Raw genomic sequence first — 12,621 nt, 5'->3', positions numbered from 1 at the left:
TAATTGTATTCTATGGAGAAGCACTGCAGAATATCCATGTTGCTGTATTAATATATTTAATAGGGCAGCTATATTTCAGGTTCTATGTTAATGCCATGTGGTTTTCACGTTACATTGACACACAAAACATAATGTAACTCCTGTTTAAAGTTGCTGGCCTGAGGGTACTTAGGCTTTTGTCAAGCAGAGAAAGATCACTTAAAAGAGACTTCTTGTCAGTTGCAGCATAACTGCAGCTGGCACTAGGTCATTTACTTAAAACTAAAATCCCAGACAATTTGTTGTAACGTCTAAAGTTTCCAATGTTACTGAAGAACCAACAATGACACCAGCGGTTTAATATTCAAACATTCCGTTGCTGGTGAGTTGATTTTGCATATGTTTAAGTATGAATAAGCAAAACTCTATTTGCCCATGTGCTGACAGTATAACTTGATTTTGTTTTCTCAAACTATTCTTAAGCAGTTGCCAGCACCAAATCAGTTCCTACATCATGATTCTTATTTTTCACATACATTTGAATTAAAATTAATTATGTACATCAAATTCAATTTCTGAATAGCCTTATAACTTCTACTTCTAAATGATCAATTTTAAAAACATTCTGCATTTAGGGAGGGTGCAACACCAACAAGCAGCAACACAGGAATGGAACACAAGGCTCATTCTAAACCTTCACATCACACCCCCACATCAGAGAGAAATGCAAAATCCAAATGTTGGATATCCAGGGGAAAAAAAAAGAGGAAAACTAGAAATTAAAAACCCTCAAAAAATTTAGAGCATCAGATTATAAATATTAGCATTTAGCAGTTCTTTCCAAAGCAATTTTTTATTCTTTCACAGGATATGTTGAACATATTCACAGAATATGTTGAAAGATCAAAAGCTGGAAATAATGGAATGCAAGCTAAATTCACTCCTTTACCAATAAAAGGGTTAGTGTGCAGCTCTGCTAATAGCTTAATAGGTAAATGTAGTTAATCGTATGAAACCAAGGCATTCAGATTAGAGAAGTCTCAGGTACAATTCTCAGCACGCATGGAGTTGGTCAATTCCCAGCCAGGGCTGCATTTGGAGTGAGTCAATAGCCCTTGGTGCTCCCAAAAAGAGCAAATTATCAGCCAGGGTTCTCACTCCCAATCATTATCTAGTACTCCTTGCTGCAAAATGTGCATGTGTGGACGCTGGGTGAGGATTCGGCTTAACTGTGATGTCCTCCACAGGCAGAAATGCTTCTGCCACACAGTTTATAAACACAACTATCACTGGAGTACCAGAGAGAGCTACCAGCTACTTTAAAAAGAATGAAGCTAAGTATAGGATAGCTTATTAAAGTCATTTTTGTTTTAAACAAAGACCGTCAATCTGACTTTCAAAGGTCAGGATAGAAGAATGCACAGTTTAATGTACATTAACAACTATCAGATACTTAATCTTGCAAAGATGTTACAAAATGCAGGTTCTATTATTTTTCAAAGAATTTTTTGAAATAAAAATATACCCACTGCTATACTGTACCTAATTAACACATGAATCAGGCAGAGGCACTTGCTTTTGACTGTGTGCATTACCACCTCAAATTTACCTTGCATATAGATGCGCAGCGCAGCACAGCAAGCCACCTCTAATCATAGAGTCATTTACTGCATAGAAAGCGGCCATTCGGCCCATAGAGTTCATGCCGGAAACACAATGAAATACATAATTCCTCAAAAGGATCTCATTCTTGGATTATACCAGTTAGACTGCTTTGATGCTGGTACTGTGCTCTTGTGAACACAAATCCAATATTAAAAGTGCAGTATAAAATGGCAAAAAGTAGTTCTGCACTGTTGGTACAGCCATCTGGAAGAAGTGATCTTACACTGGTAAGAATGAGCCTTTGCTGTGATATAAAATCTTAGTGCAAATCCTCAACAAAAAAGTAACATTTTGGTGGGCCACTGTGTCACAAGCAACACCTGAATAAGTAAAAATAGCTAACTATCTAATCAGCTCTCGTCAATCATTAAAAATCATTAACTACCACACTGGCAGTGAAAGATCAGCCAGCAGTGCTCTCTGCACATGCTTCAGTATAATGTGGCAGCCTCAACTTCACAATATGAGCAAGCACTGAAACCAAGACAACATACTTCCATCAGTGCAAAAATAAAGGAAATACTGCATTGTTTACTGCGCTGTAAATTGCATCTTTTTTCTTTCCTTCTTTTCATATTTCTCTTCACAGCCCACCTGGTTATGGTACTTACTGATATTGCTATACAATACAATTTCCCCTCCTCCTATCGCTGCCCAGCAACAGCAAATTAGGGACACCCCATAATCTGTAGCGCAAGTGCTACATTAAAACTGTTAGGTAAACTCCTGTGGTGATGCTCATGGGGATGTCAAAATGTAGGAAAATGATCTTTTTCCCTAAATTTTTTAATAATAATTTCTCTCATTTTGATTTTACATTTTTTTCCACTTTGTTAATCCTTTTGTTCATACTGACTTCATTAAATTTTTGATCTTTCCATTACTGTTTTTTTGCATTGCTTGCTTTTCAATAGCTTTTTTATTCTATTTAGAACTTTGTATTTCATATTATGTACTAGTTAATTATTTGATTTTTGTTAAGGACACAGTAGGGAACATGCTTTTGGTTTCTGCTGTCTGAGCTTCCGTAGTACATTCACAGCTTGAACCAGTAAATGAGGAAAATATGACAAGCAGCAAAGACCTCAGCAGATTCTAACTGAAGAAACAGAGGGCACTTGGGTGCTTGTGCAGGGGATTGAAAAATTTATATATTTGCAGAGGCCACAGAAAGATGGAACCCAAGGTTTCAGGCTGTGGGAACAGAGCAGATGCAAACCAGTGGCTCCTGAAAGACGGGAGGAAAGAGTTATTGAAGGGATTTGAGAGCTGGGATGAGACATCATATAGATTTTTTTGCTCACAAAAGTTTTTTTGGATGTTTATTATGCAATAAACTATATTTTCAGGGGTATATGTTGGGGTAGTGAGGAACTAACATGGCCACTCGAAGGACTTCATAAACATTCTTTTAAGGGATTTGATTGGTTGCTTTTGTGGTTGTTCATTATTTGTGTTTGACTGAATCTATATTGTATAAACATTGATACTTGAAAGTTTGTAATTTTGAACGTCTTTAGTGAACGCGAAATTTCAGCCAATCAACATCCTTGACATGTCAAGAACCTACTGGACATTTCCTATGAACAAACACCAGATGCATTTTTTTTTTACATTTTATATAGATAAGGTCTATATCTCTCTCATCATTGTATCTGGGCAGGGATTTCTGGAATGAGTCCACTCTTGACACATGGTATGAGAGTACATCAAATAGAGAATACATTGAATATGCAAACAGTATAAGCAACATCCAATACTCACAATATTCCAGAACAATGGGTTGAAAGCAACAGCCAGGATAGCTATATTAAACTTCACGTCTGTCCAATCGAAGTAGCTGAAAATATCGGCCATCATTGAAGTATCAATCTGAAAGAAATTTTTTTAAGTTTGTATTTCTGGCAAAAGCAAATAAGTCTCAATTCAGATAACAACTTTTAGCTGTTTAATGTCATTTTAAACTTTAGAAAGGTCATAAAGACATCCCTGATGATTCAGCTGGCTGAAGTAGCAAGCATGTCAGTCATATGGGCCAGGAAGAGCACAGGTATAATTCCCTGTCTGTGCCAAGTTAGCTGATCTCAGCCAGGGCAGTGATAGCTTATGCACCCTGGGTTTGCAACAGGAAAAATTTAATGGTTCCCACTGCTGATCACCATCTAGCAACTCTGACCAGAAGTGCACATCAGGTGAGAAAAGAACTGACTGCGATATCTCCCACAATCAAATAGTCAGGTGAAGCTAACACAAACAGCCAAGTGAGCGAGGTACTGCCACTTGTAGAACTGTACTGTCCCTAGTCAGTGCTCTCAAGATAGCAGAAGATGGATTTTTTTTAAATAGCGGAATAGTGGAATAAAAAAAAATCCTCCCATCAGTGGATCAAAAAAACCCAAGCATAATGTTACAGAAACAAAAATGTGACACAGCCTGTAACTATGTAATACTATGGGAGAAGAAAGTCAAATTTCATTTAAAATAGTTGTGGTTTGGAAATGTGAACTATAATTCTCTAAGTACTAACCAAATTATAATAATTGTTATACTAACTTTACAACTCACATTTGGACCATAATATACTGATCTGCAATTAGTTCTAAGGTCGCATTTAATTCTAATTTCATTTTACTAGCTATGTAAAATACTAAAATATTGAAGACTGCTACAGCTGCTCTAAAAAGTATTTTAATATTAGTGAGAAAATGAATATAATCTTTGTCAATTAGTCCTCACAATTGACTGAAGAAAATGGTCACTGCAGTGCATAGCAAACAGAAGAAATAATTTAGAGCACTACCTTCGGAGTCAAGAACAGTCTTGTGTCATTTGCCAATATTTTTACAATACTTTAATAAATTTCAACATAGCTGCATCAGAGTGGGCGGCAAGTATAGAAAACAGGTTTATGTCACATTTCTTATTAAAGCAAATAACTTCAGATTAAGTTAGGGCAAAATTATGATTTCAAATAGCAGTGGATTGACTGCAGGTAAAATAAATAGTACTTTCGTGGTCACCTGTAGCAGAATGAAAAAGGCACCACTTGTTGCAAGTAGAATACTTTGAAAATTGTGGCTTCTATTTTTCTATCATATTAAAAATAATCAGAAATGTATGAGATAACATTAAATGAATGAAAGATTGATAAAAGTAACAAATTAAAATACCGAAGGAGATTAAGAATAAGAGGTACAAGCAGAAGAGTAGAATTAGACCTTGGCTCCACATAGGGAGAAAGGAGGACTTGATGGGCCAAGTGACCACTTTTTATGCTGTAACATTCCATGATTCAATACACATCATAAAAGGTAAAGAGTTAATCTGACAATTGAAGCATGTGGCGTCATGAGAATAGAACATAATTTAAGGAAGCTGCATGAGGTGTGAAAAAGGAACTATGAATGTCAGAAACAAATTATCAGACGACTTGTGGATAGCTCTAAGGGAAGATAAAGCTATAAATAAAGACATGATAATGGAACGAACTGTAGGGACAACTTGTTACAGATACAATGCATGGGAGGCGAAGTTATTTGTAATGTTCAGATCAAGGATTGCAAAGTTCCCAGAACATGATCTGTACAACAGCACAATTTGTACAGAGCCAAGAAATTCATACTCCATCTTTGTTGGTGAATCATCCTGGTGATATGATCAGTATAAAATGATTGCATTGATAAACAAAGTACATACTGAGAAGTACATAAAAAGCTCGATATAAGAGATGGTGCAATGATACAGCAGATGACCTATCTATTGTACTCTAGCTAACTTTTTTTCTTAGAAAACAGAACTTAAATCTTTCAGGGAAATGATCAGGTTTGAGTGAATTAACGTAAAATGTGCTTAATTTTTAAACATGCAGACTGCAGTACTTCTTCTGGTGTGAAGCTAGGACTGTTAATGTCACCACATTTGCATGCAATATAAAGCATATGATTTACAATATCAAAAGTTCAGAACTCACAACCCCAAAAAAGATAAATGGATCCCATGCCATTAGGGTGCAGGATCCATTTTTTATTCTTTTGGTATTATTTTTATTTTCATCTTGGTTAATTAACTACATTTAAACACATCCAAATTGAATATTGTCCAACTGCTATTGCATCATAAGATCCCTGATTGTGCTTGCAGCTTTGCTGTCCATTTTGTTTCTCTTAATTATATGCACATCACAGTACACCATGACTAATGAATGCTTTTCACATAACAAACTGATGGCTTATAATGAAAACAGAAATTGCTGGAAATACTCAGCAGCTCAGGCAGCATCTGTGGAGACAGAAGCAGAGTTAAAGTTTCAGGTCTGTGACCTTTCATTGAACTAACAAAGGTTAGAAAAGTATTAGGTTTTAAGCAAGTGAAGGGGTGGGGGGGTGGCATTGCTGTTGGGGAAGAGAACAAAAGGGAAGGTATGTGATAGGGCAGAGGGAAGAAGAGATTAGCAAAGTTGTCATGGGACAAAGGCAAGACTGTTAATGGTTGTGGTGAACAACAAAGCATTTGTCCAGAGAGAGTATTAATGCAATATAATGAGCAGCTCTGTCCAAGCGCAAATGAAAAACAGGCACATGGTTAAAAAAAAATGTTTAAATATAAAAAAAGGACAGTCATGCTCTGAAATTGTTGAACTCAATGTTGAGTCCACAACGCTGCAGAGTGCTGAATCGTAAGATGAGGTGCTGCTCCTTGAGCTTGTGTTGATGTTCACTGGAACACTGCAGGAGGTCAAGGACAGAAATGTGGGCATGAGAGCAGGGTGGTGTGTTGAAATGGTAAGCACCCTGAAGCTTAGGATCATGCTTTCGGACTGAGCAGTAGTGTTCCACAATGTAGAGGCGACCACATTGTGAGCAGCGAAAACAGTAAACTAAATTGAAGGAAGTACAAGTAAATCGCTGCTTCACCTAAAAGAAGTGTTTGGGGCCTTGGATGGTGAGGAGAGAGGAGGTAAAAGGGCAGGTATTACACCTCCTGCAATTGCATGGGAAAATGTCGTGGGAAGGGGACAAGGTGGCGGGGGTGATGGAGGAGTGGACATGGGTGTAGCAGAGGGAATGAACCCTTCAGAATGCTGACAGGGGAGGGGAAGGGAAGGGAAGATGCGTATGGTACTGGCAGAAATGGCAGAGGATCCTTTGGATGTGGAGGCTGGTGGGGTGAAAAGTGAGGACAAGGGGAATACTGTCATAGTTCTGGGAGGGGAAGGGGTGAGGACAGAAGTGTGGGAAATGGATCGGACACGGTTGAGAGCTCTGTCAACCACAGTGGGGGGAAATCCTCGGTTGAGGAAAAACAAGACATATCAGAAGCACTGTTGTGGAAGGTTGCATCATCAGAATAGATGCGTCCGAAAAGGAGAAACTGGGAGAATGGGATGGAGTCCTTACAGAAAACAGGGTTTGAGGAATATTTCTGTTCTCTGGCATGACGCCACAACCAAACATATTTTCCCTACAATTCCCCTCCCCCGTCAGCATTCCGAAGTTCCCTCAGTGACACCCTGATCCATTCCTCCATCACCCCCAACACCTCATCCCCGTCCCATGCAATTGCAGGAGGTGTAATACCTGCCCTTTTACCTCCTCTCTCCTCACCATTCAAGCCCCAAACCCTTCTTCCAGGTGAAGCAGTGATTTACTCGTGCTTCCTTCAATTTAGTATACTGTACTCGCTGCTCACAATGTGGTCGCCTCTATATTGGGGAGACCAAACGTAGATTGGGTGAACGCTTTGCGGATCTCCTCCTGTTCAGTCCAAAATCAAGACCCGAGCTTCCGGTTGCTTGCCATTTCAACACCACCCTGCTCTCATGCCCACATTTCTGTCCTTGGCCTGCTGCACTGTTCCAGTGATCAAAAAGCAACACCTCTTCTTTCGATTAGGCGCTCTACAGCCTTGGGGACTCAACATTAACTTCAACAATTTCAGAGCATGACTGGCCTTTTTCATTTATTTTTAAAATTATTTTACTTATTTTTTAACTATGTGCCTGTTTTTCACGTGCTTTTGGACAGAGCTGCTCATTATTCTGCCATTAAGACTCTCTCTGGACTAATGCTTTGCTGTTCGTAACCATTAACACTCTCTTTGTCTCATGTCCTCTTTGTTATTTAATCTCTCTTGCCCTCAGTCCTATCACACACCTTCCCTTTTGTTCTCTTCCCCACCAACCATCCCCCCCACCCCTTAAATAAAAGCAAAATACTGCGGATGCTGGAAATCTGAAATAAAAACAAGAAATGCTGGAATCACTCAGCAGGTCTGGCAGCATCTGTGGAAAGAGAAGCAGAGTTAACGTTTCGGGTCAGTGACCCTTCATCGGAACTCACCCCTTCACTTGCTTGAAACCTAATACTTTTCAAACCTTTGTCAGTTCTGTGAAAGGTCACAGACGTGAAATATTCACTCTGTTTCTCTCTCCACAGATGCTGCCTGATCTGCTGAGTATTTCCAGCAACTGCAGTATTTTGCTTTTATTAAACTGATGGCTTAGGTTTATTAAAACTAACAAATCTCTACTTTTGAGGAGTTACTTGTGAGTTTAGCATATTACTGTATTTAACAAATGCTACTGTATTTCTCCATTCTCACTGCATGATTAGAAATTCTTGTTAAAGTAAAATCACATTATGCAAATTGTCAGAAAAAATGCTCACAAATAGATGGCACAATATTTAATTTAAAAGGACTGAGTTGCGATGTCAAGTGTCAAATGACCATTCAATTTTATAACAGTGGGAAGCATTTTCTAAAGAAATGTAATGCTTCTTGTTCAGATTATTTGAGCATCTCAATATGAAAAAAAAATCCTTTATCAGTGATTATAATGTATGTAGCCCAGAATTGAAAGAAGTTCCTCGAATAACTGCAGCTGAGGTGTGTGTGTATGTGGGGGGAAGAGATGTAATTTAAATGCAACATGAAGTCGCAGGTCCCTCCCCAGCACTCTGACAGTCACTGGGGGTCGGACTGAGTGCGCTCTCTGTCCCTCAGTTCGGGGTAGGAGCGGGGGGGGAGCACATTTAATGATGCAACAGGGGAACCATGGCAACCATGCGGCCTGCTCGGGCTAGGTGCGGACTAACGAGCGATACCTTGCGATAATCCAGATTGGCAAAGCCTCCACAGCACTCCACGTCCACCTCGCTGTCAGACCTCGAGATCCTCAAGCTTCGGGCACGTTGAACTAGATTTGGACGTCGTTCCGTGATCATGTATTCCCCACCTTCCTCTGTTCAGCGAAGGGTGTTCTCGCCGATATGCACCCGCGCTGCTGCGAAAATGCGGCACTCGCCAATCTGCGCATGCATCCCGAGCGATGCACTCTGGGATATGTAGTTCCCTTTGGCTCAGGCTTTATTTACCTTTGTTTTATGACCTTCTGGTCAGCTATTCTGTGACCTTGTCCTATCAATACCTTCTCTTTTGTTATCTCTTGCCTCACCCCTAATTTATTTGCTTAAAATCTTTTAAATTTCAGTTCTGAAGAAGGGTCTGAAACATTGACTCTGTTTTTCTCTCCACAGATGCTGCCAGACCTGCTGAGTTTTTCGAGCATTTTCTGTTTTTATTTCAGATTTCCAGCATCTGCAGTATTTTGCTTTTATTTATTTACCACATTTGGTCAGCCAGGACCTTCCAAAGCGCTTCTCAGCCAACCAAGTACTTTTTGTGAGGCGGTTATTCTTGTAATGTAGGCTAATTAGTGCAGCGAAACATACCACAAACAGTATTAAGATAAATGACCAGAGATAATCTGTTTCAGTGGTTGAGTGATAGATGTTGGTCAAGGTACCAGGAGAACACCACTGCTTTTCTTGGAATAATGTCATGGGATTTTTTTTTACACCTCCCCCAGGATGTCCCAAATTCATTATTTTTAAATGCAGTTGTTTTTGGTTTGTAGGTGTGTGGTGTAACCAATTTTCACGCAGTAATGAAATGAAATACCAGTTAATCTTTATTTTATTCTTATTTTATTTGTTTTAAATAATCTGATGATGGATGAAGGAAGGGCAGTGGATGTTATCTATATGGACTTCAGTAAAGCCTTTGACAAGGTCCCTCATGGCAGACTGGTACAAAAGGTGAAGTCACAGGATCAGAGGTGAGCTGGCAAGATGGATACAGAACTGGCTCAGTCATAGAAGACAGAGGGTAGCAATGGAAGGGTGCTTTTCTGAATGGAGGGATGTGACTTGTGGTGTTCCGCAGGGATCAGTGCTGGGACCTTTGCTGTTTGTAGTATATATAAATGATTTGAAGGAAAATGTAGCTAGTCTGATTAGTAAGTTTGCGGACGACACAAAGGTTGGTGGAGTTGCGGATAGTGATAAGGATTGTCAGATGATACAGCAGGATATAGATCGGTTGGAGATTTGGGCGGAGAAATGGCAGATGGAGTTTAATCCGGACAAATGTGAGGTAATGCATTTTGGAAGATCTAATGCAGGTGGGAAGTATACAGTAAATGGCAGAACCCTTAGGAGTATTGACAGGCAGAGAGATCTGGGCGTACAGGTCCACAGGTCACTGAAAGTGGCAACGCAGGTGAATAAGGTAGTCAAGAAGGCATACGGCATGCTTGCCTTCATCGGTCAGGCCATAGAGTATAAAAATTGGCAAGTCATGCTGCAGCTGTACAGAACTTTAGTTAGGCCACACTTAGAATATTGCGTGCAATTCTGGTCGCCACACTACCAGAAGGACGTGGAGGCTTTGGAGAGGGTACAGAGGAGGTTTACCAGGATGTTGCCTGGTCTGGAGGGCATTAGCTATGAGGAGAGGTTGGATAAACTCTGATTGTTTTCACTGGAACGATGGAGGTGGAGGGGCGACATGATAGAGGTTTACAAAGTTATGAGCGGCATGGACAGAGTGGATAGTCAAAAGCTTTTTCCCAGGGTGGAAGAGTCAGTTACTAGGGCACATAGGTTTAAGGTGAGAGGGGCAAGTTTAGAGGGGATGTGCGAGGCAAGTTCTTTACACAGAGGGTGGTGAGTGCCTGGAACTTGCTGCCAGGGGAGGTGGTGGAAGCAGGTACCATAGAGACGTTTAAGAGGCATCTTGACAAATACATGAATAGGATGGGAATAGAGGGATACGGATCCCGGAAGTGCAGAAGGTTTTAGTTTAGGCAGGCATCAAGACAGGCGCAGGCTTGGAGGGCCGTATGGCCTGTTCCTGTGCTGTACTGTTCTTTGTTTTTTTGTTCAATGATTTTAATTAAAGGAGGATTACTGGCCAGAACTTAGTAGACCTCCAATGTTGTACTTCAAAAAGTCTCAAGGGATCTTTTACATCCACCTGAACAGGCTGACAGGGCCTTGATCTTGTCAGAAATTCAATGCAGGACTTCATCAGGATTGGACTGAAGTGTCAGGTTAGATTATGAACTCAATTTCTATAGTTGGGCTTGAACTTACATATTTTTATATCTGCTCACAAATGTAGATAACCTCCTTATGAACTTAAAAAATTAACACATTTTAACTAATTCTTCCTAAGTGACTTTTTTCAGTAGACATGGAGCTTTTTTACAAACATCGACATGTCTTCATGTCTGTTTTCAAAAGTCAACTAGGCTTTACTTAAAATGTTCAAGGTCAAATTTCATTACTTTATTTGGAAATGATCACAATTTGTGATTCTGCAACTGCCCTTTGTACCCAGCTTTGTATACAAAGCAGCGTGGCATTTGTGTCCAGGCCATTGGAGTTTTCTATTTTCAGTTATTCTCATCTGCATCCAGTAGTGTTTGCCTCATTAGTTTGTGTCTATAATTGGCCATTTTGCACTGCACATTGCGTCAATTAGCAACAGTTATTTTTCTAGCTCTTATTAAATGTGTGCAATTTATAGCTAAAGGGTGGCTGCTCTGGCAAAATGTGCATTAATAAAATGACAAAAGTATGCTTCGTGGACCAAGAGAGCAAACAGAATAGGTCAAAATGAAGGTATACATATGGATTTATCACACAGGTTAAACTTTCTTGGCTGTAGTTATTTCAATTAGAACATACTTGTCAACTTATTTTCTATGAATTATGAGCAACAAGAGGAATTTAACAATACCCTTAGTTTCAGTGCTCTTGAAAACTGTCAGCTGTGTATGAAAGAAAAAAAGAAAGACTTACATTTCGCGCTTTTCTCAACCACCGAACGTCTCAAAGCACTTTACAGCCAATGAAGTGTAGTCACAGTTGGATGTAGGAAATGTGGCTGCCAATTTGCACACAACAGGCTCCCACAAACAGCAATCAGTTAATGACCAGAGAATCAGTTTTTTGTGATGATGACTGAGAGATAAATATTGGCCAGGAAACTGGAGATATCTCCCCTGCTCTTCTTCAAAATAGTGCTATGGGATCTTTTACATCCACCTGAGAGAGCAGACGCAGCTTGTATGAATTTGTATGAGTGCATAATTCTGAACCATTACATCTTGTTCTCAATAACAAAAATATACATTTATATGGCAACCTTAATGTAGTAAAATGTCCCAAGGCACTTCACAGAAGTGTGATCAGACAAAAATTGACATTGAATCAAAGATTTGAACATAAGGATGAGAATTTTAAAATTGAGGCATTAGTGGACCCAGAACCAATGTAAGTCAAGGAATAATGCAGTTTCAGAAATGGACAGCAGAGTTTTGCATGAGCTCAAGTTTATAGAGGGTATGGGAGGTAGGGGCCAGGAAAGCATTGTAATTGTTGAGTCTAGATGCTTTCAGCAGCAGATAAGCTGAGGCAGGAGTGGAGACGGCCAATCTTAAAGAGGTGGGAGTCGGCAGTCTTTGTGATGGATATTGGATCTGAAGCTCAGCTTGGAAGTCAAATAAGATGCAGAGGCTGTGAATAGCCTGGTTCTGTTGTATTATCTGGGGCTTTAGACTCATACAAATGCAGTGGAAAGGCTGGCAAAGAGGTTGAACACAGAGCTTTATTGGGAGGCTTCTTCTTGCTC

The 12,621-nt window shown here is 39.7% G+C and overlaps 1 protein-coding gene across 3 annotated transcripts in view; it reads right to left on the bottom strand.

Moving 5' to 3' along the window:
- The window catches only part of pemt (phosphatidylethanolamine N-methyltransferase), a 173,253-nt gene extending 164,306 nt beyond the window's left edge, over nucleotides 1–8,947 (bottom strand). For all 3 annotated transcript variants that reach the window (XR_010977359.1, XM_068055739.1, XM_068055740.1), the window contains exons 1-2: nucleotides 8,748–8,947; nucleotides 3,409–3,516 (exon numbers count right to left, since the gene is read on the bottom strand). Coding sequence is in view for 2 of the 3 variants with exons in the window: in XM_068055739.1 (XP_067911840.1) it covers nucleotides 3,409–3,516; nucleotides 8,748–8,867 (228 nt within the window). In the remaining variant the exon portion in view is untranslated. The remainder of the gene's footprint in view (nucleotides 1–3,408; nucleotides 3,517–8,747) is intronic.
- Between the last annotated feature and the right edge of the window lie 3,674 nt (nucleotides 8,948–12,621).

The sequence above is a fragment of the Heterodontus francisci genome, chromosome 24 (assembly GCF_036365525.1).
Source record: "Heterodontus francisci isolate sHetFra1 chromosome 24, sHetFra1.hap1, whole genome shotgun sequence".
Taxonomy (NCBI): Eukaryota; Metazoa; Chordata; class Chondrichthyes; order Heterodontiformes; family Heterodontidae; genus Heterodontus; species Heterodontus francisci.
The sequence above is the reverse complement of the archived record's forward strand: the minus strand, read 5'-3'. Positions and strand labels throughout refer to the sequence as shown.